Source organism: Drosophila teissieri, chromosome 2R (assembly GCF_016746235.2).
Source record: "Drosophila teissieri strain GT53w chromosome 2R, Prin_Dtei_1.1, whole genome shotgun sequence".
Classification (NCBI taxonomy): domain Eukaryota; kingdom Metazoa; phylum Arthropoda; class Insecta; order Diptera; family Drosophilidae; genus Drosophila; species Drosophila teissieri.
In genome coordinates, this window is record NC_053030.1 from 13,896,457 (window position 1) to 13,923,879 (window position 27,423).

Consider the following 27,423-nt stretch of genomic DNA (forward strand, 5'->3'; position numbering starts at 1 on the left):
AGGTGCTCGCTCAGGTTCTGGCTTTTTTGCTCTACTACTCACCGAAATCCCCAACTCACATGTCACATGCATGGTAGGGGTTTGGGCCCGATTCGATTCCGCCCACTTTGGATACCGCATGAGGCGACAGTTTTTCCTGCTCCTCGCTTTTCACTTCCAACTACAAAAAGGAAAAGAAGCAAAAAATTGACTTTCCCCGCCCCTTTGGACCCACAAGTGCTGACAGCGATAAATTCTAATGCCGGGTCAGCACTGCCAGCGACCACGCCTTCGATTCCAGGGCGCGTGTGTGTGAGTGTGGGCGTAGTTGACCAAAGCATGAAAAATGCTTTCGTTTCCTTTGGTTTTTCCTGCTCCTTGTTTTGCTGGAGAAATGAATGAAGAAAGGAAGTTAACTGGCATTTGGTTTTTGTTTGCCAAGGAAATATTTTTAGCACGTGTTTGGTCAATTTCTGTTCCGTTCAAGACCCACCCACACGGCCACCCACTTACAAGCCAGCCACATTTGTCACTTTAAATGCAATTTGACTTGTGCCCAATGCGCATAAGTTTTCCCATGCTTTTTCCTCAACCGCCAACCCATCCCATAGCCATTTCTGTAGCATTTTCCTAAGGCATTCGCCCGGCAATTTGTCGTGTCTTGTTTGGGCCAGCACATGGCCAGTTCGGAAAGGAGAGGCTAACAGGAGCAGGGAAAATAGGTAGCATGCACTGGGGAGCGCTTAGAGAAGAGCTCAGCAGAATCAATTTTAAAGTGCTTCTCCGGAAGCCTGCGCAGATATTTATTGTCTGCCCTGGAATTGCAACAATTGTCGACGACCGAGTCCTGCGGGTCGAACACTTTTCAATCTGCATACGAAATCAGCGGCGCCGACAGTGGCCGAGCCAATTATTCCAATAGGCGAACATGGGATATAGGTGTTCCCTCTAGTTTCATGTTCTGCATAGGCAGCTCTATCACTTCATTTGATTTCTAAGGAAACGCGTCTTATCTCTGCTTTATAAGTATCTCTATAGTAATTTAACACCAATCCCACCAATCCATCGCCTGTGAACCCATAGCCAATTGCCACCTGATGAGCAATGAACTCGACTGTTAAGCTGTCGATTGCCGAAAAGAAAGCTTCAGTTATTTAAATACGCACTGAACTGGCAGCAAATTACCCCCGCCCATGTGCAACGCTGGTGGCTTCATTAGGCTGCGTCGTTGAACGTAGCTGTATCTTGGTTGTTCAATGAGCCGGAAATGTCTTCATTATGATTGCATATGACCCCGGCCAGCGAGAGGGGGCAGGGTGGTGAGCGGAAACGGAAGCGCCAAACTTCATTTGTTGTCTGGCTGCTGTTTTTGCTGCTGTTTTTGCTGTTGCTTTTGCCACCGCTCTTGCTGTTTACCAGAAGTGCGTACGAGCGTGGCAATTCGCTGGGCGCACAATCTCAGCCAGCCATGGGGGCGTATGAGTGATGGCGGCAGTCATGCAAACTGACAGTTTATTTACCCAACGCCATCATTACCGGGGCCAGTCAATGTTTGCCGTGGGAGTCAGGCAGTCAGGGAGTCAGGCAGCCAGGGAGTCAGGGAGTCATGTGTGTCGGCTGAAATTATCGCACGATATGAAAAATTGACTGTGATTTATGCAATTATGTTAACAAAATATTTACTTGCCCACAATTGATGGGCAATCCCTTTAATGCCCCACCGCCAGGATAACCATTAGAAAGACATTAGCTGGCAGCCCCCCCTCCCAATACTCAATCTTGTGAGTTGCACGCAACGCAAAGCCACCAAAAAAGAAAACAAAACCAGCTTAGCTTTATGGGGTCGGATCATCCGCTCGCCTTTGTGGTCAGGAGCTAGTTGGCCATAATGAACTCCCCTCGGCGGATCAGCTTCGACAGCACAGCCGCAAAATGGAAAAGGGGGAAAACTTTGTCGTGCTTATGAGTGCCCGAGCCCGAGCCCCAGTTTCAGTTACAGTTTTTCCGACAATCCCCTGGTCCCGGAGCCCGGGTATTGATGCCACTTCACATCGACTTGTCAGGAACAGCCGCTGGCAAGTTTTGTGATGTGTCAGCCGGAGGAGGGGGAAACTGGACAGGAGGGGACACCAGGACACTGGGACGTACGTACAATCTAATAAACGAGCTGGCGAAAAAGAATAACAAACTTTCACTGACCTCTGTGGGCTTGGACTATGAACTCTGATGAAAAATCTACCCGTACCTTTCCAAGGACCTTTCCAGCCCACTCACACACGCAAATTGAAATGAATAATAGAACGCTGTGAGCCAAGAAAAACAACCCAAATGAGACCCATTGTTGGTATTTGGCCGGGACGCCTTTGTTCTGCCCAGTGTCCCTGGGGTGTGCGTGATGCAGGGCAAACAAACAAAGTGAGAAAAAGTTGACACATTCACTTACCAGATTAAAATGGAGCCAAGGCCACACCGGGGAAAAAACCAGCTGATAGAGTGGGTAAAAAATGGCAAATGCATTAAGACTTTCATATTTATACCGCATCGTTTTTAGTCTGCACTAAGAAATCCCAAGGGCTTGGATTTCTCGTTAATGAAAGTGAAAATGAAAAGTCTCTTTCTTTTACTAAAGTAATAAATTAAGCTTATAGTTCGCATAAACAAATCACTTACTCTATTTTCCTCTCTCTGTAGAAACAGCACTAAGGTATTGAGGAAAATCGAAAAGCCCAAGCACACACCTGTGTGGAAAATGGCTTTTATCAAATGAGGCGGCTCCAAAAGATGGATAGAGACCGATGCCTTTGATTTATGGCCGCAAAGTAGTTTTGCACTCCAAAAGTGCGCTACATCAATGTCAGTTAATTGTCATTTATTAAGCCATCAATTGTCACTGGAGTCCGGCAGCGAAGTCTTCGACCCACTGGCCCACAACTTGGCTTTCGGACAAGGCCAAGACGACAGACGACAGACGGCCAAGTTCAGCTAAGTTCCCGGCTGGCGAATTGCTCAGCGAACTGTATTAATCGGGGTCATATGCGCAATTATAAAGAATAACGGCGGAGCGCGAGACTCTGACTGTGGCTTCAATCCCCATACAAGAACCAAGAACCCTCAAAGGCAGCCAAGTTTTTCATGAATTTTCGAGGCACAGCAACTGGAGAGACGGCCCAAATTCCCGCATTCGTCATGGCTGGCTGCTGCGTCTCTGGAAATTCACTCGAATGGAAAGCAGAGTTTTCCGAGTGCCAGCCATACAAATGGCTGTACAACAGCACAGCACAGCCCAACCCCACAGCGCTGTGCTTTAAAAACTGCGGCCACTTCATTTAAATCGCGTGAGCTGATGCGTTTGATGATTTGTTTTACGCTATTTGTTAACAAATTGATGGCCACAAGCGCCAAAGACAAGGGGAAGTCATAATTTGTACACCCCAGCTGGATTTATCATCCACTTCAAAGACGCTCATGGAGCGGTTGGTTTTGAAAACATATCTAATTGCAAATTAGATTCCGGCCAGAGGTCACGTGGCGTGGTCGCCTGTGTTTGCACATCGGGCTTCCCGAGCCAATCGAGTATGAGCCGGACTAATCCCGTAATTACAAATCTACGGCTCGCCGCTCGAGTGACTTTTCCAGCTCCAGATTCGCCATTATGATTTCCGCCCTGAACTTGAGCAAAAATCGATGGCTCGTCCCTGTGGAGCGCTCATAATTTTCATAACGTTGCCATTGCCCGGGATCGATTCGGTTCGATTCGATGCCATTCCATTCCATTCGATTCGATACGTCTGCGAACTCTTACATGGAATTTCCTGACGATAAGAAAAATGCGCACAAGGGGCATTGAAATTTATGCCCTGAATTTATGCCCCTTCGCATTATATTTCCTCCGGTCCGATTTTCCCGCTTTTCCCGCTTTTCCTCGTTTCCTTAGAGCCTGCCAGCTTGGCCTGCCTGGCAGGTTTAATAATTTGCCGTTGAAATGCAGCAAGTTGCGCAATTTTCCCGACTTCAATTCGCCGCTGCTGTGGAAAGCGAGATAACGAGTCCTGGGGGAAAATGAAAGGGGCGAGGGGCGAATTGTTAAGCGCTGATACATCCTTATCGCTGCTAATGCAAATGCAGTCCAAGTCAAGTTCAGCCCCTGAGCCTGAGCCCGAGTTAATTTATGCAAATTACTCATTTTGCGATTAAATACTTATTCCATTGACAAACACTGACGGCCACTGCTCACCACAAGGGTAATTTGCGAAATGTAGCCAAACCGCACACATCAGCCGCACGGCGATGATGAGATCCTTCTTGCTGATGGCTAAGGACCTTTGGACTTTGCTTTGGTTCCTGGTCCTTGGTCTATGGCCTTTGGCCTTTGGCATTCGAGAAATGCGACTAAGACGCATGGAAACCGCATCAAAAGCAACTGCCCAAACCCACAGCAAAGTGAGCCATGGATTGTCCATTTCAGATGTCCCGAGTATCCACATAAATCCGGTTTAATTAATTTAACCTGTCAAGCCGTTTGATTGCATTTGAATGGCTTCAATCGAATGAAGTTGAAGTGTTACATGGCGAGCGTTCGCTTACTGAAAATGCCCAAAAGAGAGAGAGGGAAGTTGTAAGGATGTCTTCTCTGTCTGATGCACTCGTGACGAGGAAAATTGATTTTACTTCGCTCGCGCTGGCATTTCATTTCCCTCGCGTGCAGTTCGCCGATTGTTTTGGAATTGATATTGAAAGCTGTCAATTTGCATTTGACATCGTTTTCCATTTTTGCCAAAACTGCACTTTTTCCCTCGACATTTTTGCCTTTTACTTTTCCGCTGCCATCTACGTTTTTACTCCTCCGCATCAACGTGCATATATATTTTGTTTTGTTTTTTTTCTTGGTTTCTGGCACTTTTTGTTGTGATTTTTCAGTTGATTTGCCTGCCATTTGCATAGGAGTGGGCGTTTTTCGGGTTGGGAAATCGCTGCTTGACTTTGATGTGTTTGACATTGTTTTCGTTTTTCGCTTTTTCCGGGGCGAATGCGTTCTGTGTTCTGGTGGCACTGGCACAGCTCCATGGGATGTTTTCATTGCGCTTCGCGACTTCCACTCGGGTTTGAATTTGGTATTTGGTATTTCGGGGAGCAGCAATGCCGCATTCGCTTGTTAGTGTCAGCCCGGATGACTTTGTCGTCCTGTCACGGCCCCCATTTATGGCGCAGTCCACCCATGAACCCATTAACCCATCAATCCAACGGCAACAGCCCACTTGCCAGCCACTCGCATTAAAGCGTTTTAGCCATGAACTCGAAAATTGTCACTTTTAATTATATCATAGTCGGCCGGCCGGGCGGGCATCCAATTATTATTATCGCATTATCCGACGGCAAATTACGCGTGTGTGGAACTATAATAGATACTTATAAAGCTGTGCCGGCCGAAACATATATACGAGTATATCCCCTTTAAATATTTAGCGCTCTGAAGAGCTCCAAACGGGCTCATAAATATTTAGGATGCTGCGGGCCCGAAAAAAGATGAATGGCTGGCGTCGCGGAATAAATTGTTAACACGCATGTGCCGCGAAAATAATGCGAATGATGAAAATTAACTGAAAACTTTATTAAATATGCAAAAGTGGGCCGTTCGCTGGGCGGTGTGGGAAAATGGAAAGCGAGCGAGGGAGCGGGAGAGCGGGGGCGACTGCCGAAAGGAGAGGTAATGAAAGTTGAATGTTTAAACAAAGCGAAGGTCCTTGGCAGGGGGTGGCGAATGGGGGGATGGGCGAATGGGTGGAGGGTCGGCCTGTTTCAAATCTAGGCTACAACTTTACTTAATGCAATAACCGTGTTATGGGCCCGCCACAAGAGGAGGCAGAGGAAGGAGCCGCCGGAAAGGAAAGGACAGGCGAGGCCAGGGGTACATGTAAATGGGAACACGGCAGCAACAATTCCCCGGGAAGTCAAGACAACGACACGCACACACAGACACACCACACACACACAGGCACAGACACAGACACCACCGACAGCAACACCAACACCAACACCATTACTCAGCACCCCACCATTGTGTAGGCCAACAAACACAATCAAATGCATTGGCCTAAGGACACTGCCATGTTGCCAACAATGGAAATTCGCCACGTGCGAAAGGAGCGGGAAGGGGGGGCAGTCGGGGGGCGTGGAGCACAGCGGGCTACTTCCCTGTCATTCACTCATTCACTTCCGAACTTCCCGCCGCGGAATTCTCCATGGGTAGGAGTTAGTTCCCCGATACCAAGAAATAGCTGGGTAGCAGGAAGGCTGGCAGACCGACGCGGAATTTACTCATTCGGCGGAAAACATTCCAATAGTTGCTAGGGACGGCTTGTCGCAGGCGTATTTATGAAATTAAGTGCTACAAGAATTTTTAAAGAAAACGGTTTTGAATGAGGCATTACTGGCTTTGAAGTTGGCCGAACTCAGGGATACCAATAAATAAAAGAAATGGTTTAATGTTTAATATTAAGTAGCTTAAAGCAACTTTATTACAATCTTTAAAAATACATATTTATTGTACTACAGAGCGTTTGAAATGAATACAATTTGTATATGAAATGGGTAGATTTTAGTAATTGAAATAGAAATTATTAATATGTATAACTAAACTCATCAAGTGTTATGACGAATATTAAAATATTGCCTAGTAAGTGCAAGTGAACAGTGGTATATTTGAGCTCACTCTGAGATTTGAAACCATTTTGTATTAATTTGTATTACTTTCCAGACGTTGATCCTTGACCCTCAGTGCGATGTCAACCGCTTTGCTCGCCATGAAACGCTTTTCGGCTTGGTTGTTTTCACTTCGCAGCACCCATCCCCCCTTTTGGCACCTCCTTTGCTTTTCCAGCCCCATCTCCAGTTCCAGCGCCATCTCCAGTTCCATTTCGATTCACGCTCCACTGGCAGTTTGATATATGTGCTTGGCATGCGTCGTCCGCTGTTATATTTCTGGGCTGACTCTGACTTATGATATGGCCATAGCCAGAGCTCCATGTAGCCACCATATAGCCACCGTATAGCCTAGACATTCGTTGCGAGGAAATGAATTATTGTCGCGCTGTGCAATTTTCAATTTCATAAGCAGGCGTTTGTTGGCTGTTGCTGTGTGTTGCGTAAACGATCTGAACTCTGGGGGCATACCAATTAGGTGGGGACTCGTGGTTGGCTTCGATTTGCTTGGCTCCGCCGTTCGAGGATAATTGCCAAAGTTTGGGGTCGTGAGGCCTGCGCTTATCGGCCGTAAGTGGGATTGTTTTCGACCTCGTGCGAAGGTGAGTGTGTTCGCTGGGGCAAATATTTAAATTTGGAAAAATAATGTATTATATCATTATGCTCGGGCGGGCGCAATCAGCGGGTGGGCGCTGATCCTGGTCTTGGTTTTGGTCCTGTTCCTTGGTTTGGTCCTGGTTTTGGTCCTGTGTTACTGATTCAGACCGCTTCTGGCTTTCCGCCAGCCTGCCAATTTAATTCGTTTGCATAAATTTTCGTTGTTTTTGTTACTGTTTTGTGCTGTGGGTCACAAAAACGAGCCCTGTGGCTTTTTTATGCCCTCCAAGCTCTTCCTTGTGCTCGTCTTTCCCTCGGCGTGGTTTCAATTTTTTTTTATTTTTATTATTCCGCTGTTTTGCTATGCAAAATTCGATTTTAATGTGCTGGCAAATGCTTTAAATATTTTCTTCTGCCAAATGCGGGGTGAAAACGCTTTATGTGTTTGTTGGCTAAGCGAAATACACTGGCAGTCGTGAAAAACATGAACCGCTTGAAGTTCGCTTAACTTTCCGGGTGGGTAATTGACAATTAGGCAGCAAGTTGTGGCCATCTTAAAGTTGATCAATAATTCATTAGACCATTGTAGCTCACGGATCCCTTGACCCCACGCCCCACGCCCCTGACCAGTGACCCCTTGCTGACCCCTCGCTCGGCAATCGCCGTGGCTCCGCTGGACCTCCTTCGAGGGTCATAAATCATCATTTATATTATTAACAAGGGATCAAAACAGACAAGCCAAACTTCACACACACCCAGCCACTCGCACACGTGAACACTTTCATATGCATATGCATGGCCGAGTGAGTGTGAGTGTGTGTGTGTGGAAGTGCCACTGTGTTAGTGTGTATGCGTGTTAACCGGAAACCAGAGCAACCGCAAATGACAAGGGAGTATGTCCGTCTAAACTGCTTCCCTTCGCAGCGAAAACATCAAAGTGCGGGGTCGCAAGTGGGGGGGTCAAAAGGGGCGTTGGGGCCTACGGAGGGTTAAGGAGTGGACGAGCCAACGCCAATGTGTAGCATATTTATGGGCGCAACATAAGAGAAATTCCAGACTACGCTTTGGGCCAGTACAGTCGCAGCCAATTCACTGATAGCCATCTATTGAGCAAGGTATTTAATTACGTTCTTCAAAGGCAGATTTTCAGTGCAGATCTATCAGGTGTGCTTTCTGAGAAACAGTCTATGCTGTAAGGGCCTACTGAAACCAGGTAAATACTTGCTGAGTGTGGAGCAATCACAGTTTCTCAATAAATATGTAACCTTTTATGTGTAAGTCATTTTTAGTATAAGGAATTTACTGATAAACAACTTAATAAAGGTATATGTTTTCGGATTTTCCTATATAGTCCTATACAGTTCCGTTTATGACTCACGTTTTATTTTGTTTTATTTAATACTTTCAATTTTCCACCAGCCAAATCACTATAAAACCACTGCACTGCGCTGTACAACTATGATTCAGCAGCCATCTCGCTTCCGGGTTAAACCCTTGGTCGAAATCGTAGTCCGAGTCGGTTAACACTCGCCGGGTGTTTGTTTTCGTGATGGACTGCCTGCGTTTTCTGCCCTCTGGCCAGGATCCGAGGTGAGGCTGCCCGGCAGCTTTGCATGTTTTAAACTTCTGACCTTAATACCTGCGGACCCACTAGCAGCATGGAGCACGTGCACTGGAGTTGGGGGCTTGGAGTTTGGAGCTTCGAGCTTGGAGCACGGTTCCGGACATACGGACACACGGACAGTTAAGGGCTGGAGTTGAGCGTGTGAAGCTGTTTTTGTCTTTGGAACTGCTGGCGCTAAGCTTAAAAGCAAACACAGGTGTTCCTGGGTAGGAGAACCAGTTTCAGGTGAAGGAAAGTGTACTTCGTTTACTCGGTAGTTGGGCCGTCAAAGTTGGTTATACAAGCGAGCCTGCCACGATTCTTATGAATGTGTAAATTAATGTATAATCAATAGCCTGCCATAAACCATTACATGTATGACATAAATTTGCGTGCAAACAAAGGGATGGATTGCGTTTAAAGCTTTATTGGCTTTAAATTTTAATTTCACTATAAAACTAATTGAGGAAGGTGTGATACAAAATACACTTAAACAATATTAAATACGGGTAAGGATCATAAAATCGATTTAAGAGCGCTGTCGCACAGAAAATGGCCGGCAGCCCTGAACAAACATGGCCGGCAAAGAGCAGCTCGCATTGAAAGCGCCTCGCAAACACGATGAATTATGAATATTCTAATTTGGATCTTATCGCACTCATTAACACCTTAAGCCCCAAAGGCAGCGCTTTAGAATTTCCCGCTGAGACGGACGCCTCCCATATGGATGGGTTAACCCATAAGTTGATAATGGTTATCTCCGGGGAAGTGGAGCAAAGGGCTGAGTGTTAGTCAGTTGCTCAGTGTGTCAAGGGTGTGGCGATGGAAAAATGGGTGGCGAAAGTGGCGCCACAGTGGGTGGCAGTGGGATGCAGTGGCGCTTGTATGGCCAATCGACAATCGACAATTGTCAATTGGCAATTACCAATTGCCGTTCATCAGTTTTCGGCTTAAATTGAAAGCCTTACAATTGGAGCTCAGGCATGTAATGAAATAATGAAACAAAGTGCAGCTCGGATGGCTCGACAAAGGATGCTATATGAGCGCAGGATGGGGAGGTGCGAGCGCAGGACACTTGTGCAGCTTCAGCAAATTTTTAATTAAAATCTTTGTGCTGCCACTGTGCGTGCTTAATTAATTGTGCTTTAGCTGGCTGGCAGCGGCAGAAAGGATTGCCATTCTCAGCGCAGGACACTCCTACGTATAAGCCGCCTTTATATTGTTCTGGACAGAAAGGTTTTTTCACATTGGACGTTCAGAAAAGTAAGTCTTATCACTCGATCTCCTATATTTACTTCTTAATGATGATGATCATGATTTACTACATTCGTTTGGTTGAAGAAAACGTTTCTGAACCCATTCAGTGTGTTTAGCTTTAAATATTCCTAGTATAGAGCTAGCAAATATTGTATTTAAATCGCCAAGGCGCACAAAAACACTGAACTCACAAGCGGAAGTTTTTGCTCCGCACTTCCACTTTCCTTTCACTCTTTTACTTACCCTCACACACACACACACACATGCACACACACAGTCCGTGGGCGAAGTGCTTTCAGCACAAAACAAGTGTAAATCAAATAAAACCTAATAAAATATATAAAGGGGCGAACGCAGGTTGCCACGCGCCCCTCTACACGCCCACCAACCCTTATGCCACCCACCCACTCACACGCACACACCCGCACACACCCACACACACGCACGTCAGATGGCCCAGATGGGCCATGGAAAAAAATGGAAAACGAAACCTAAATGGCAAACGAATTGAAGTCAGCAATTTTATGTTTTATTGCAATTCTTGCCTTTCAGCCCGCACCAGCACCCCGGCGCCCCCATTTCCCATTCCCTTTCCCATTTCCATTCTATTTTACGGTTACCTAGCTGCCCCAGACTCCACGCCCCTGCCACACTTTCTCCAACTGCCACAGTTGGCTGTTGGGCGAAAGCGTGGATCTGCGGATTCCGATTCATATACAGCCATTTTCCATGCAACGCCAGCGACAGCGGCATCAAAAGGAAAAACTTCTTGCCCCAAGCAGGCGAAATCGCTTAAACCGAAGATTTTTTTGCCACTGCCGATGGGGGCAGGGCGTTGCAGGATCGGGGGGCAGGAGCGGGCCGAAAAGGGGGTTGGAGTTGTCCTGGCGATGCGTCTGCCGGCTGCAGGCCCTTCTACTCCTCCACTGCCCTTCGACCTGCGCATATGTCATAAATGGGGTCTGGGTCCTTCGGCTCACTTGCAAGGGCAGGGTTGTAAAAGCGAAATGGAAGTGGTTAAGGGTACTGCCCTATGAAGGGGTCAAACCCTCCTACAATCTGCTATTATCCTTTTCCTTTGCTTAGAAACTTATTTGATCCTGTAGCTAAAACATATTTCCAATACTCATTAAAGTTATACACTCAAGCAATGTTTATTTTAAACAAGGCATTTAAGAGATGCCTAAAGTTTGTTTGGTACTTCTCGCAGTTTTTATTGAAATAAATATAATATAATAGAATATATCACGTAATAAAGTTGATAAATAAAGTTGAGAATACTGCATGTCCTAACTTATAGGGTGTTTCCAGAACGTTTGTACCCAAACGCAAACAGCGTTCCTTGTTTATTCTTTTATCGGTCTTTCCGCGGCAAGTGCGCTGCAATTGTGAGGCAGTTATAGATACGGATATCTGTCTAAGCACACGTACGTGTGTGGCTGTGTGGTGGTGTGCGTGGGTGGTCGAAAGTGCGTGTGTGGTTGTGTGCGTGTTGTGGGGAGGCATTCGTGCGTGTTTGTTTGGCCGCCTCGTGCGCTTAGGTCTTTCTATTGAAATTATTTCCATCGATGCTATTTCCATGCGGCGGTTGGGGGGTTAAATTGTTTTGAGGCACGCATAAATTATGGAAAATTGTTGAATACACATAATTTATGGCGGGCAATATCAGAGTAATTCAATAAAAGGCCTGTGCGAAATAATTTATGCTCCAGCTTGATCCCGATCGAGAACCTCAAAAAAGCCCATCTTTGGGGTTATCCCCAAAAACAAAATTATAAATTTGTAGCTTTAGGCGTTGGCCAGGGGCAATAATTCAATTGGAAAGTCAATAATTTATTTTCTGACCAGAGTGTCGAAAGCGAAATTAAATCCAAATTTCAATTGCGCTAACTTTGGGAATAACTCATCGATTTGTTTGTTTTGACTCCATTGCTCCATTGTGGTTTTACTATCCAGCCCCTACCCCATTGCCCCCCTTTGGATATTCCGCCCCGCATTTTCCTTTTTCCATATCGGATCCCGGAGGCTGCTCACGCCCGGGCCATAAAACTTTTATATCAACTTATGTACACTTACAACGGCCATTATAACGCATTAAACATAAACGCTGTTTCATGGACCTTCCCGCCCTCTCTCCCCTCCTCCTCCGGCTATCTAATTGCCAATGCCGGCAACTCACACACACACACACTCATACTTTGGGCTTTGGACTAAGGACTTTGGAATGAGGACTTTGGACCGAGGACTTTGGACCTTGGACCTTGGGCTCCGACGTCCGTGGCCTTTGGAAAAGCTAGGGGGCGGTAATAAATCATTGGCGATGACTGCTGCAGCAACCTCATTGAACATTAAAATAATTGCAAAGCGCAACTTGGCCACTGATTGCGCCCTTCGTGTTCATTAATGATAATTAAAAAAGTTTGTCCATCAGCAGCCGGCCAGCAGAGGGCAGTTCATTAGATGGATGGCAGCCGGGTCAAAGCTGTGTCGAGAATCGGTTTTAGCCCGGCTTACTACCGCTTACTTACTTCCGCCGGAACAGCTGGTTGCTGGCCTTTAGGCCAAATGCAATTGCATCTCCACTTCGATTGCAGAAGTCATATTTCACAGGCCCAAAAGTAGGCAACATCCAATTGGGTCCTGATTTCTCCTTGGTCCTTCCGCCCCATTCTCCTGCAGTTGCTTTCTGCCAAATGTAAACAAACATTTTCCACACATTTCGTTGGGAAGCGGATGCGGGGCGATTTTCCTGGAAGTGAAATGCACGTGCAGATTAACTGAGCGCGGAAAAGCGTGCGCAGACTCACCAAAAATCGCAGAGAGCGCGTGTTGAGTTTTCCAAGCCGAGCCAAGTTAGCATTGAAAAGCCATTGTTCAGTTTCCCAGCCAGTCAGTTCGTTCGCGTTTTCCGTCGCAAAAGCCTGTGCGAGTCCAGTGATTTTCCGGGCTTTAACAGGACAATTCCCAAAAGTCGTAAGAAGTGAGAAATGGCAGCGGCTTGCGAAAGTGTTGCAGGACATTAAAAGAGTTTACGAGCCGCGCCAATAAACTTTGGACTCGAAAGTGATCTGTGAAACACGTTAATCAAAGTAAATCACTAGCAAATATACAAAATCGGAGTTCTGTTTACACCTGGCACTGCGACACTGAATGGCTTTGACATTGGCGCCACATTTGCATCCGGGCAGGTGTAAATATTCATTTCTGTAGCTGGCAAAGTTGCTGCCTGCTTTTAGCATAATTAAGCGCATCAGCCGCCGCCCCCGCCATTCGCAAAGGACAAAAAACTTGGCCAGAGCCTTGAAACTTTGAAGAGCAGCCGCCAGTCAAAGCAGCTTTAAGGTCCTGTTTTCTATTTGCCCCTCACATCCGCAGGATCCGAAGGGCGGGCGAACTGCATGGTAAGTGGAGAGCACCTAGCGCTGCAGTCCTTCTTTGTTTTGACCAAGTTAGCAGCTTGTTTATAGTTCGTTAATTGAAGCCCTGGGAGAAGTAGAAAAAACTTAAATTGAATACCGCACTTGCCGGACTTAATTATGCAGTGCACGGGCCTTGGCAATTTATCTCACCACCCCACCCATCAAAAAAAAAATATCCGAGTTTGGTGCGCATTATTGAGGCATGCCTCAGAAGTCAATCCCCAGCACTGATACTCCAGCTTTCGCCAACAAATCTCCCAACTACAGAAGTAATCTCTCTATCACAATTTCCCTGTTCCTTGCCTCGCTTCAAAATCGAAACGAAACTTGAATGGCTTAAGTGATTTAGCAACTCGATCGCATTCGTTTGCGCATTTCGATGCCAGAGCAGTGAGAAAAAATGGTTTACCCAATTATTCTTAGGTGTTCCATAATAAATAACATGCAATGACAACAATTGTATAAACAAAATTTAAAAATTGATTCCACATTTAACGACTTAAAAATCCTAATAATAATACTTTGTTTTCTGCACCCAATAATAAATAAATACCCCAATTTTCAAGTTAATGCGCTTAAGTAATGTAGGCAATCTTCTTCAATCTCCTTAAATTTAAGGATGCAAAATTTTCTTAAATGAGGAAATTCTTAAAGTTAATAATTTATTTTCCCCTAAATGGCTGAGCAAGTGCACTGGTTTTCCCACAGTGCATTAACTGGCACGATTTTTTCCCATATCTGATGCTGGTCGGGATTCGCTGCCTACTTTCGGGCACTGGGAAAAACTTTTTAAGTGCCAAAGCAAAAGGCGCCGAATTAAATTAAAAATGGGAAGGCACAAGAAGAGGAATATCGGCTCGTGTGCAAATAACAGCGAAGGAAACCCGGCTTCAAATTCAATTTGAGGCGTATACTCTCCTCCGCTTTCCCTTTCCGTTGCCAACAACCTCCCACACCCCCTCGATCCCTAAAACCCCTGCCAGCAACCAACAATAGTTAAGCGGAAATGTAAGTCCCTGGGGGCAAAGGCATCACGGAGCCTTGGAAGTGTGTCAAAGTACGTAAAGCTGAGACGAAGGAATCAATCGAATCGAATTGGATGGATTCGCAGGGAAGTGGCGACGAAGGCGTGTAGCGAAAACCAAACAGCCACGAGCCATAAAAATGGGCCAAAATGAGCGGGTGAGACGTCAAAAGAAATTGAAATGGAACTCAAGCAAAAACTACTTTGTTTGCGATTAGCACTTGGCCGGATTATGGCCAAGAGGATGGAGGGTGGCGGAGGTGGTGGGTGGGTGGCCTCCACTCGAAGGACTGGCAGAGTGGCAGGCGTTTGCCGGGAGAGGAAATGAAATGTGTGTCAATATATTGATTGAATAATGGTCTACATATTGACAAACAACTCAAAAGACACTCGACAGTGCTAGACTTCAGATGACGACGCTCAGTCAGCCGGAAGAGGGGGACGCTGGCAGCCTAGGGGGGCACAGGAAACGGAAGTTACGCACACACGCACCCATACTGCCACTCACACACGCACACACATTCACACACTCACACACTCACACACTGGGAAGCTGTCGAATCGGCAAATGCAAAGTGAGACATCAAAAGCATTTCGAGTGCCTCGTCATCAATGTAAAGCAGCTGCTGGCATCCCAGCAATATTCGGACGGAGTTATAGACCTCGATCCCCAAGACGGCAGCAAGATGCTCCCTAGACGCAAAAGGGGGCGTGTCGGGTAACACGTGTTCCTTTAATTAGATAAAGTTTGTTTGCATTACAAACATACTGGCAGCAATTTGCCACTGTGCTCAGTTGTCGATGGCAACGATGCTGCTGCTTCTGCTGCTTTTGCTGCTGCTGCTGGCAAGTTTTCTTTTTTCGCAGCACCAGCTCCATCTTCCTGGTGAGGGGCTGAAATAAAAATTCCCCAGCGGCAGAAAGTTCTGGAGCATGATTGACTGACGACGCACGTCTAGTCAAATAAAAATGGCACATAGAAATAAAAAAAATATAAAAAATATGCCGGCAACTTGGTCGCTCTGTGAATATTTATGTAAATAACTCCATTGAATGGTGCAGTGCTCATTTGGACGACGTTTTCCGCAGACTTTGCGCAGAGTTTCCGCTGTGTAAATATTTGAATATTTCTCTGCTTATTTATTTCCTTTGTGGCGATTTTCTCTTTGAATCAAGTGAACTCATGAAATTGCTGCAAAATTCATTCAGAACTTCGATATAATTAGGCCTCGTTAGTACTCAAAGTGCTCGAAAATGGGAGAATGTCATTTAAAGCTGCTGCAAATCCCACATAATTTGCAATATAATAATATAATATTCAACAAACACAACAACAAGGCCTTTTTCGAATTCAAGGCTTTCTTTTCGCTTTTGTTTGTTGTGCGGGGATTGTTGTTAATTAAAAGCTCACAAAAGTAGGTAACATGCATATTACACACACTCACTCACTCATTCAGCCTCACTCTCAATTGTTGCGCATACGTATTAACTCGGCCCCAATGCCTTTGTGGGTGTATGTGTGTGAGAGTGGGGCTTCCTTTTCCTTCGACACAACAATGCAATGGCGAGCATTGAGAATGATAACAATGAAGGCCGCCACTGCACATAAACTTGCCAAACAGGCAAACAAACACAAGGAAAGTGCGCAAGCCAGCAACAAAAAGAAAAAGATGAACAGCAACAATGAAACACACTAACACAAATCTTTATTTAAGCATAACACAAAACACGACGAAAAATAAAGAACGCCAGAAAGAACCCAATTCAATGGTGGAAGCCCACAAACACACTGAAGCCCCGAAAGGAAGGCCGAGAATGGCTGACGGAAAAGACGGAAAAGTCGGAAAAGACGGCAAGGGCCGGAAGAAAGGGCCCACTGGGTGGCGAGTGAAAAAATTAGAACACTCAAGCGCCCCGGGATATGCAACACATAGCTGGGGCAGCGACTTCAAGGGCCTTCAACTTGGCCCACTGCTGCACTGCCAAAAGCCTTGTCACAGTTAATCTGGTTAAATAGCAAATGCAATTCAAAATGTATCAGTGGCCGCAGAGGTCACTGCTCAATATTTGCTGTTAAATAAAATATATTGCATACTTTTACACAGCTTTGTAAATGGTTTTCTAAATCTGTATAATCTATCTGTTGTCTATGGTATTGGATTCTGAGCGTAAGACATTATTTTTAAAACGCGCTTTGTATCAATTGTTAGCAATGGTTAACCAGACCCTTTTAGTCGCATTTTCTCGCAGTGCACTTGCTGTTGTGGCAATGCCATTGCAGCAGTCAACTGGATGGCCAGCCATTTCCGTTTCGATGTCTCCCGTTTAGTCGTACGGCAGTCAAGCCATTCCCTTCCACTCGATGCCAGTTTAAACTTGGCTTGGCACGGCCTAAGCACGCACACACACACACTCGATTTCCCCCCTGTGTGGCAAAGTTTTCCCAAACTCCTTTGGGGCAGAAGAGGAGGAAAATCGAGAGAGGACGAGTCTGCCAAAAACTTTGCATCGCAAACTTTTCTGCATATATTTTCCACAAAACGGATGCTTGTTTTTCATGTCTGCTGGCTTATTTCGTTTTGGGGTTTTCCATTTTTAGGTTTTTTGGCCCAGCCCATCCCTTTGCCAGCAAAAAAAGAAAAAAGAAAAACCCCCAGCCAGCGGGCATATTCTATTAGAAAACCTCTTTCCATCCAACTCGACCGATTTCAAATGCTTTAATCGCAATTTATCAAATTGGAAGAGGCCGTTCTGAAGTCGGGCTGAAAAGTTTCTGGTCTCGAAATTGGGGCATGGTAAGCGTTTAATTTGTCAGCCATTTGCTTAGTTAAAAGTTTTTCAGTTTCCATTTACATTCGAGCTGCCTGCCATGTGTTTTTTTTTTATTTTTCGTTTCTCGTTCAGCAAGAAAACTGAAAGTCTGCATATGAGATATTCGCAAGGATTTAAGAAAGGATGTAATTCCACATGTTTTTTGTCAGAGAGATAGGCCACTACGGTAACTAAGAAAAAGCCTTTGACCCAATACGAACAAATTGAAAAATGATCCCATACTCAGGAAATGGGTACGATTTATGGGAATCGCTTTGAAATTGACTTGTTCTCAACCAAAGCAGTGAAGGGTTTTTAATAATAATAGTAATGTGAATATAGATTACTTAGCTGTGCGGTTAACTACTCAAGCTGTTCCCTTTGTAATATAAAACTTAATCTACTCCCATATATGATATTTGTTTTAGGATACCCCACCATGTAAGCACCTGATGCGGAACAAAGCGCAGCGATGAGGCGTCTAGCTCTGGCCACCACTGCAGCATGTCCTTGTCGGAACGGAATACACCCAGCCATGGGCAGGGAGCGGGGGCAGGAGGTGGGTCGGGGGGACTGGCGGGTGGAACGCACCGCCAGCGACCGCCGGACGTGGAGGAGGCGCTCTCCTCGATGCTCTGGACGCCCTATGAGCGCACACCCCTGCCCAGCTCATCGGAGGAGGAGGCCGAGGAGGAGGACGACGACGAGCGGCTCAATCGGCAGCTGCGCAAGTCGCACAGCAGCTACGAGGCCTCGGCCCTGAACCACCCCCACCACGCCCACCTCCCGCTTTTCGCCCACCACCAGCAGGCCCTGGACAGTGGGTCCGCCCTGCTTCTGCCCCCCGTGCCTTCGTTTCCCCCATTTAGTTTAAGCGCCTTCGACGCGGCCATCGCCGGCTACGACCACCTGGCCAAGGTGGGCTTCTCCGCCGGCGGTGTGGGTGTGGGTGGCCGGCGGAACCGCTACTCGTTCCCCGCCTACCAGGGAAGCCCCACCCGCACATTGACCCAGTGGTGCTCCACGGCCGCCACTTCGATCAAGGAGCCACCCTCCTACGACTCCCTGTACAACTCCACCAGCTCGAAGATCGGAGCTCCCGCTGCCTCGTCTCTGACTCTCAAGAGCAGCGGGGAGGTGGGCCTCGAACCATGTGATAGATCGCAACGATCGCCAACGAAAGCAGCAGCAGCGGATCCGGATCAGGATCAGGAAGGGGGTCAGGATCGAGATCTGGACGAGACTGGTTCCAAGGCTGCACCACTAACGGCTAATGTTCCCGCTGGCTTGGGTCTAAGGCGCTCCTTCACGGATGACTACATTTCGCAGGTGAGTGAAGTCCATTTCCCCCCGAAGACAATCAATTTGTTTAGGACTCGGACTCTTTGTTAGTAAAGAATGACCTGGTTTCTATTTAGTGCACCCTTAAAAGTGACACCTTTTACGAGGCATTAAGTGCAACTCCTTTCAGAGATACCCAGATTAAGCTTGCCTTTCTAGCCAACACCTAGCGCCCTCTGCAGGTGAAAATGGGAGATACCACCATGCCACCCCGCCGATACTTTCAGCTGCTTAATGGAGCACCATCAAATTTGATGTCAAGGGCTCAGCTCGAAATACTTGGCGCCGCCAATGGGAAACTGTGGGACTCGAGCGCGAAATGGGAGCGCCAAGTCGAACTGTCGCCTTATCGAGCCCATTGACAGCCCCGTACTCCGCGCAGCTATGTACATATATTCCCCCCGCACCGCTCTATTGTAACCCCGATAAAGGCTAATGCTTCACTTAGGCCCTTAAGTGCCGCTAGCATCCCTCGCCGATAAGCGCCATATGTTGCCTATCAGCATCGAACGTTGGTCTTGCTTCGCAGATGGGGGCGGGGGCTGCGAAATAGAGGGGGGGCGGGGCATTGTTTCCACATATTAAATTTTATATGCATATGCATATAAAGAACGGCATAAAGTACTCGAATAGGGGCTCACATGTGGCTGTGTTTTCCGTGCACACTTCATAATTTGTTTATGTGGCGTCAGCGAAACGGAAAATTGACCGCACAAAAATGACAAACAAGCAACAAAGGCGGTGGGCTGAAAATGTGGGTGGGGGTGGTGGTGGTGGTGGGGAGAGTGCATAACAATGGTTTCACAGCAGGGGCGGGGGTAGGGAAGATAAACAAATATATCAGTTTTCATTTTGGGAAAACTTATACAGCTATCAAAATACGTGGAGTCGTAACAATCGCACGAAACAGCACTTAAAATTACATATTATTAAACGCTGTTACAATTTGTACTTACATACATAAATCGATGCTAGAAAAGAAGAATCGATTGGGTTTTTAAATGGCACAGGGATATACCCTACTTTCTTAGGTAGCTAAAGTAAAGTAAACAAATCAGGTAAATAGTAAACTCGATGGAGTAGCGATAGCATATACAAAGACATTTATTTCTGGTATTTGTAATCCAATTAAAGGAACTTCGGTTTCCAAGTGAAACATCCAATGTTCTTAGAACTCTGGCATTTCTAATCCAATTCCAGCATCAATCTGTTCATGGCTGGCCGAGTCTAATAAGCAGTGACAAATGGCTCAGAGTGACTACTTCTTTAATTCGTGGGGGTGCACGAATGTGCTCCACATTTTCCCCTTATGCGGCACATATCGCTGCTTATATGCGTGGCTTTGACGACTGACTCATGACGAGAGGTTTATGGACGAGACGTAATAAAGTTGCCGGAGCTTTTCCACTGCCAGGCACCGTTAGCCGAGGATGAGTTTGGTTTTTCGGCACCCATCCCCCCCTCGGAAAAACCCCCTTACCCCTTCCCCATGAAGCCCGCTCGCATGTTGCTGCTGTGATTGCAACGCACTCGAGAGCAACGCAATCGCAGTGCACAAGAGTGAGCAGCATTAGAACAATAAATCCGAGCGGGTTCGAAGGGGATGGCTGGCTGGGTAGTGCTAACAGTAAATCACATTATATTTCTGTGACGTAATTAATGCAAGTAACACAGCGTAACATAATTAGAACCCACACACACACACAGTGCCGAGTGCAGAGATGTGTGTATATCCGCATTTGGCTTTTAACCCACATCATGTCGTTGGGCATTGGGTTAGGGTATGGGTTAGGTTATGGGTTAGGGTTAGGGTTTCGGTTAGGGACCAACAGCTTTATCAGCACTTCGCAGGCGGCAGCAGCCACAACAACACCAGCAATTACTTGTGACGGTTTTATGTTTATGCGTTGGCTTAATTAATTCAATTAAGCGCACACTTATGCTCCGCCCGAAGGATCCCGAAACGGGTACCCAGTCAGCGCTACCCACCTTTTTGGCGGGAAAATGCTGGCGGAAAATGAGACCGACTGGCAGCGGGTAATCCCCCAGCAATTAGCATTAATTACGACTGGAAACGTAAATCTTGTCATTCGCTATATGCAAAACGTACTCATGCTCATGCTCATCTCTCAATCTCTCTCTTTCTCTCTCTTCTTTGACTCTCTCCTGTAGAAGTGCGCTCCATTCACGCCAGCAACTGCAAGGCAGCACAACAGTAACAACAGCAACACTGAGACAACGGAGGCAACGGAAACACAAAGCCCAGCAACGAATGCAAGATCACAACAAAGCGAAGAAAACCCAGCCAGCAGCGCAGCGAATTGCATTATCAATGAACAGAGAGATGAACCAGCAACTGCAACTGCAACATCAGCAGCAGCAGCTGCAGGAGCGGCAGAGAATGAGGAAACCAGCTCGGTGGCAGTGCAGGTCAGTCAACCTGTTTCCTGTGCCGCCAGAGAGCGGAGAGAGCTGCTGAGAGCCAGCAACACGAGCACGCCAGCGAGCAGCAGCAACAGCAGCACCAGCAACATCAGCTACGTGAGCAACATTAGCGGCGAGCGCTCGGCGATCAGTCTCTCGGCAACTTTCGGCGGGCCAACACTGTACAGCGCGAGCAACAGCAACCGGAATTGCTACAACAGCAGCAGTAGCAGCAGCAACTATCGCCCACTGTACGATTCGAGCAGCAGCAGCGTGCTGCGGCCCAACAAATGTTTGGCAGAACTCGAGCGTCTCTATGCCGAATTTCGCGCGAGTGAAAGCAGATTCGAGCGGGGTCTGAGCCAGTGCCAGTTGGACATTGAAAACGCCAACGCCACCGACACCGTTAGCGAAATGCGTCTAAATGTGCCAGCCACTGCGGCAGCAGACACTGCTGCTAGTTGTACTAGCTCCAACAGCAGCAACAACAACAGCAGCAGCAGCAGTGTGTTTCTCAATGTGTCCGGCAGCAGCAGCACCGACAGCGGCGACAATCAAGTTGTCGATGAGGCTAGGAGCATCAGCAACATTGCTGTGCTGCCAGCAACAGCAACAACCACAACAGCAACAGCCACTTCCAAGTCCTGCCAGCGACAGCCGAGCCTAACGATCCAAGTGAACAACAACAACAGCAATAACAGCACTAACGGTACTAGTAACGGCAATCGGGTCTCGGTGGCTTCGCCCACCAGCATCGTGAACAACAACAACGGCGTGTGCGTTGTCAACTGCAGCTACACCCCCAGCAGCAGCAACAACAACAACAACAACAGCAGCAGCAGCTGCATCAGCAACACCACCAACAGCAACATCAGCAACAATAACAGCGTGGTGGAAATCAATAAGTGTGTGCCAGCAGCAGCCAAAGTGTTTAGTGCAAGTGTTCAAAATCAAAATAGGCTCAATAATAATAGCAGCTGCCCAAATGGGGATCAGCAACATGTTGCTGCTGTTACCACGGCCAGCAATAATAATCATGTGCAGCCCGATAACAGTGTGAATATAATCAATGTGAATGCCAGCAGCAGCAGCAGCAACAGCAACAATAACCACCCACGCACCTTCACCTCAACGGAATGCCAAACGGATGATCTGTCAGCCAGCACATCATCCAACCTGCAACAGCAACAGCAGCAACAACAGCAGCAGCAGCAACAGATCCGGACACGCGAGCAACGTCGCAAGGAGCGGCGGGAACGCCGGCAGCAGCAGCAGCAACAACAACAATTTCAGCCGCATCATGCGCGACGCCACCCGCCCCCACCTCCACCGCCCCAACTACACCCACCACCGCATCTGCACCACCCACATCCCCACCCACTTCCCCACCCTCATCCGGCCGCCATGGGACTGGCACGCGCTCTTCTGCCAGACATCCTCCACGCCCACTACCCGCCGCCCTATACCGCTCTGCCCGTTCCCGTGCCCGTAGCCATGTCCACTGCTCCACCTCCGGCGACTGCTGTTGCAGCATCTGCTGCGGCGGCGGCACAGCAGCCAGCACATGCAACTCCGGCTCCTCCGCCAGCGCTGACGTCCGTGATATCGACGGTGCCACTGCCGGGTCCGCTGCCAGCGCCCCTCATGAACGACGGACGCTTCACGCTGCCGCTGCCCATCATGCGCAGGTGAGTTCCAAGCCCACTAGCTGTCCCCCAATCCCCAAGAGCAACTCTCTTCCCGGACAGCATCGATCACTCATCCGAGCCGTTACGTTCGACCAGGCACTCCTTTGTCGTTTTGGCCAGTCTCGAATTTCGTTTTCCTAGCCGGTGAAAAGTGCACTGAGAACAATGTGGGGCAGTTTTAAAGATAACAGGATCCTAGTTCAGGACCTCTGTTAGTCCTTAACATGAATCTGTTTGCAGAGTTGTTATACCGAAAATCAGTTCACGTTATACATACAAACACATGTTTCCATATGGTTTGCTGAAATAGTTTTTGTGTTTTTGAGGCGTCTTCAAGTACAGTACACTTGAAAACACTCACTATCCCACTTATTTTGGGATAAACATTTAATTCATTTATAAATAACTATATACAAAAAGTAATATAAGCTACAAATAGCGAAGAGAATAGTACCTTACTAAATGAGATAGTCACTTGGCAGAAAAAAGATCTAAGAGGGTTTATTAAGAAATTTGTTTACTAGAAATTTGTTTACTTCTGACTAGATTTATTTAGCAAATTTCGCACTACTTTTAATTTCTTGAATCCCATGCAAACCCGAAATGCCTGGCATTTTTCCCAGTGTCCATTTCGACATTTTCTATTACCACACACTGGCTGTTGTGCCGCTCTTCCTGCTTTCGAGTGTTCGTGTTCGTGTTAGACGGGGCCAGACATTATAATGATGGTAATTTTTATGTCAGTAACAAATTTCTTGCATGATTTGATTCTCCACCTCGGCGAGGGACCAGCCCCAAGCCCCAAGCACCATGCCCCAAACCAGGAAACCAGGTTCAGGTCCATGCCGGTCCGCCGGGTCGTTTGGTCGCTGGTGGTGTAAAAATTAATTCTCAACGTTGACAGCTTCCCAGAAATTAGGCAAAATGTAGAAAAATGAATGAACGATAGAGAATAGAGCAGGCGAGTGGCTTTAATTTAAAGTTGAGCCCAAAAACAAAAAAAAAGGGCAAGAGTTCGGTACATTTGGCCATTACTCTTGGCTAGTTTTCGCCGAAAAGTTTTGGGTCTTCAGTTTGGGGCTTTAACAACTCATTTTTATTATAATGAGTTCGGGCTTATCTGTAATTGCACATCTAGCGCCGAAGTTTGGCTTTGTGCTAGGCTGACTGGCCATAATTCTGCGATACTGGCAGATCGGACTGGCCTAGTCGCTTTCCCACGCATTTATTGCCTGGAACACTGAAACACTTATCTATAGTTGGGCACTGGCAGAACCAGTTTTCATTTGAGACCGCCACACAAATAATCGATGCCGCGTGTACTCGAACTTGTATCTCTGTTTCGCCATTTGTATCTGTGTCTCTTGCTGTTTCAGTTTCTGAGCTGTTTCACTGCTTCATGCGGCTAATGTAGCTGTAGCTGTAGCCGTTGCCGTATCTGACGGATGCGCTATCTGTCTAATGGGCTCCCTAAACGTCTCGAAATGAAACAAGAACCACCACTTCAACTCCCACCGCTTGATCGTTTGACATTTGGCGACAGACGTTGCTCCAGCAACGTCTGAGTCAAGAGCAAATCGTGTTTCACAATTTTAATTATGTTTGCCCATTGATGAATAATAATTGCAAAACTGTGTCGAGCCAAACTGAGCGCCAGCATTAGCTATTCTTTGTCTAAATTGGAGGCGTGTTCGCCGGTTGATTAGCATATTTATGAAGAACGAGTACGAGTTCAAAGTTGGCCCATTAAATTAATTGTTTTTCCGAGGCAAGGGTGGCACTACATGAAGGTTGAGTGATTATTAGATTCTACTGCGACTTATCACATATCATGCGCTTTTAGTCCTACAACCAGCCTTTAAATTGGATATTTCACTCTAAGCCGCTTACCTTTCCCCTCAAAAGATTCACAGATAATTGGGTCGCTTAATAGAGATTCCTGCCAGCGAAGTGTGAACAGCATCCCTCAATGAAAGGGTTTATATAGCGAAGAAAGAGCCCAAACAACAAACCGCAGACATTATCTGCACTTTTAACACCTTCTGCCTTCGTCCCAAATTAACATGCTCTTACACAACGTTTTTTTCACATTTTTTTTTGCTTTTTTGTTACCTTACCTTACCTGCCCCAAAAGGTGTAAAAAAAGCGAAAGTTTTTCAGCCTCAGCTTTTTTGGGGGATAAAGAGGAGCAGGAGCACTTTGAGCCGACCGGACCAGGAGTAGAAGGGTCGCCTGGTGGACCGTGTATAATCTTGAAATCATTAAATAACCGAAGGAGAAAAACACAGTCAGCCAACTCAACCAACTCAGCCAGCAGTGAACCCCAAATGAAAAATGACAACAGCAAAAATAACAAATTCAGAGAGCAATAAAAAGGAAACGTGATGCCGAACTCACGTATAAATCGGTGTAATCATTTCTTCGTTGCTTTGTTTTTCTTAGCGTTTAATTTTATTTTGAAACTCCGACTCCGAGCCAAAAACAAGAGCCAAGTTAACACAGAGAGACAGAGACAAGAAAGGCGGTAATAAAATCACTCGAGACAAGCGACGCGGGATGGGAAGGAGAAAGAGAGAGAGAGATCGAGGACTGCTGTCTTTTTTTCGACCACTTTCACTTTCGCATTCGGTTTTCTTAGGTTTTATTTTTGCTGTAGCTGTATCTACATCTGAATCTGAATCTCCGGCCTGAGGTTAACGCAGGCCGAATGGCCAACAGCTTATCATAAATTTGGCTTAAAGTTACCCAGGCACTCACTCACTCGCGAACGATGTGAACTCGAACTTGAGCCATAAATCAAAAACAATTTAGTTAACATCATTTGGACGTGTGTTTCCTTTATTAATTATGGCGCTGCGGCTAATTGCAAATTGAATGGATGGACTGCTGCGGATTTTGCTGAGCTGACACTGAAATCGGTCCTGTTCACGGATGAGTAGGGGAAACCAGTTTGCTGGCGGGTGCCAAATACAGAGTCCAAATACCCCGAAACTGGCTAAAATACACAGGCATTTACATTTGCATTTGCATTGGCGTTTGCATTGGCGTTTGCGGAGAAGTGCAAAAGTATCTGCCAGATACGCCAGCTCGATATCAACATCGATGATTCAACATTCAACTTCAACCATGCAAATGGAAACGAAACAGAAACAGAATAAGAAACAAAACACTGAGAGAGACAGCTGCACCGGGAGCGAGGGAGACAGCGAGACGGAGACAAAAACCAGATTTCAGCCGAAAAGAACCAGGTAAAACCAGCCAAGATCGAGTTGCAACTCCGTGTCGAGAGTCCAAGGAAAGAGACTCGGGGCGATCTTGTCTGGGGATTCTGCAACATTTCGGGGGATGACACACTTTTCCGCAGCTGGAAAATTGAGTGATTTTTCATAAATTTTCGTTCGCATCTCGGCAGCGAGAAAATCAGAGCCCAAGAGCCAGCACTCGACACTAAATGCTGCTGCTGCTGCTGCTGTTGGTGGTGGATGTTGCCAGTAGAACTGACCAAACAACTTTCCAGTTTTACGGTCTTGCAACTGCCAGCTTCTGTCCTGCTCTGCCCTGGACTCCTGCTGTCCTTCTCTCTCAGCGATTTGGCGGCGTTGGGTTTATTTATTTTTATAAGCGAATAAACACAGCCAGCAATCAGAGGAGTTTACAAACACTAACCGACTGCCGGCATACCCTTCATAGGATATACCTCCACCCATCGACAGAAGTTGTCGCCCGCTCAAGAAGCTCTGGCCGCAAAACGAATCGAATCGTAACGAAGTCAACCGGGAAGAGAACTTACCAAAAGTCAATAAAGCCAATAAACCAAAAAGTTGCCATTCTCCAGTCGAAATGATATGGGTGAAGAGAGGGACTTGGTGCACAGCGAAAATTATGTAGTAATAATACAAATACAATGGGAAAATGCTAGTAATGGAAAACACATTCTAGATTGTTGCTTAAAATTAGGCAAATATTAACTCATAATAGAATGAAATGCTCATATAATATGGATTAGAGATCATCTTTTTTGATTAGGCTTTATAAGTTACGAAGTGCTTACCAGTTCTCTTAATTTCTCTCTCTGCATTCTGGCCATACCCATGCCCAACCGAAATGCGGTTGTCTGCTTCAGCTCCGTCTGTTTGTGCCTCAGCTTCTGGGTCTGTCTGTGTTTGTATAGAAAATGCATTCGGGCCAAGTTGAAATGAGCCGGCAAAATGTAGCAGCAACGTCGGATGAGGTAGCTGCAGCCAGCAGCAGCCACATCACAAAATAGACGGGCCAAGTCGCAAACAAGTTGCCAACAAAGTAGAGAGAGTTGTCGGACGATGGCCAAAGGGCCGAGAAGAGACAGCCCAATCTTCTGGCTTATTAAATTGTCACCCGAGTGCATTCAATTCGATTCAATACGATGCGATTCGATTCGCTTTGATTTGGGTTGACTGTGGCCCAGAAACCGCAAAATGCCAAATCTAATGGGGTCTCGGCCGTAATTGTGCCACTGCAATTAAGTCCTGCTAACTGTGGTCAAATTGTTTTAATAACTTTTTAACAGCCATAAATGAGCCCGGCCTTGAGCAGTGGGAAACT

At 46.6% G+C, this 27,423-nt stretch overlaps 1 protein-coding gene across 1 annotated transcript in view; it reads left to right on the forward strand.

Moving 5' to 3' along the window:
• Positions 1–13,404: 13,404 nt before the first annotated feature.
• Positions 13,405–27,423, forward strand: part of LOC122612491 (actin cytoskeleton-regulatory complex protein PAN1) — a 34,903-nt gene continuing 20,884 nt past the window's right edge. The window contains exons 1-3 of the mRNA XM_043786150.1: positions 13,405–13,536; positions 17,818–18,718; positions 20,903–22,842. Coding sequence (XP_043642085.1) covers positions 17,894–18,718; positions 20,903–22,842 — 2,765 coding nt within the window. The 5' untranslated portion in view covers positions 13,405–13,536; positions 17,818–17,893. The remainder of the gene's footprint in view (positions 13,537–17,817; positions 18,719–20,902; positions 22,843–27,423) is intronic.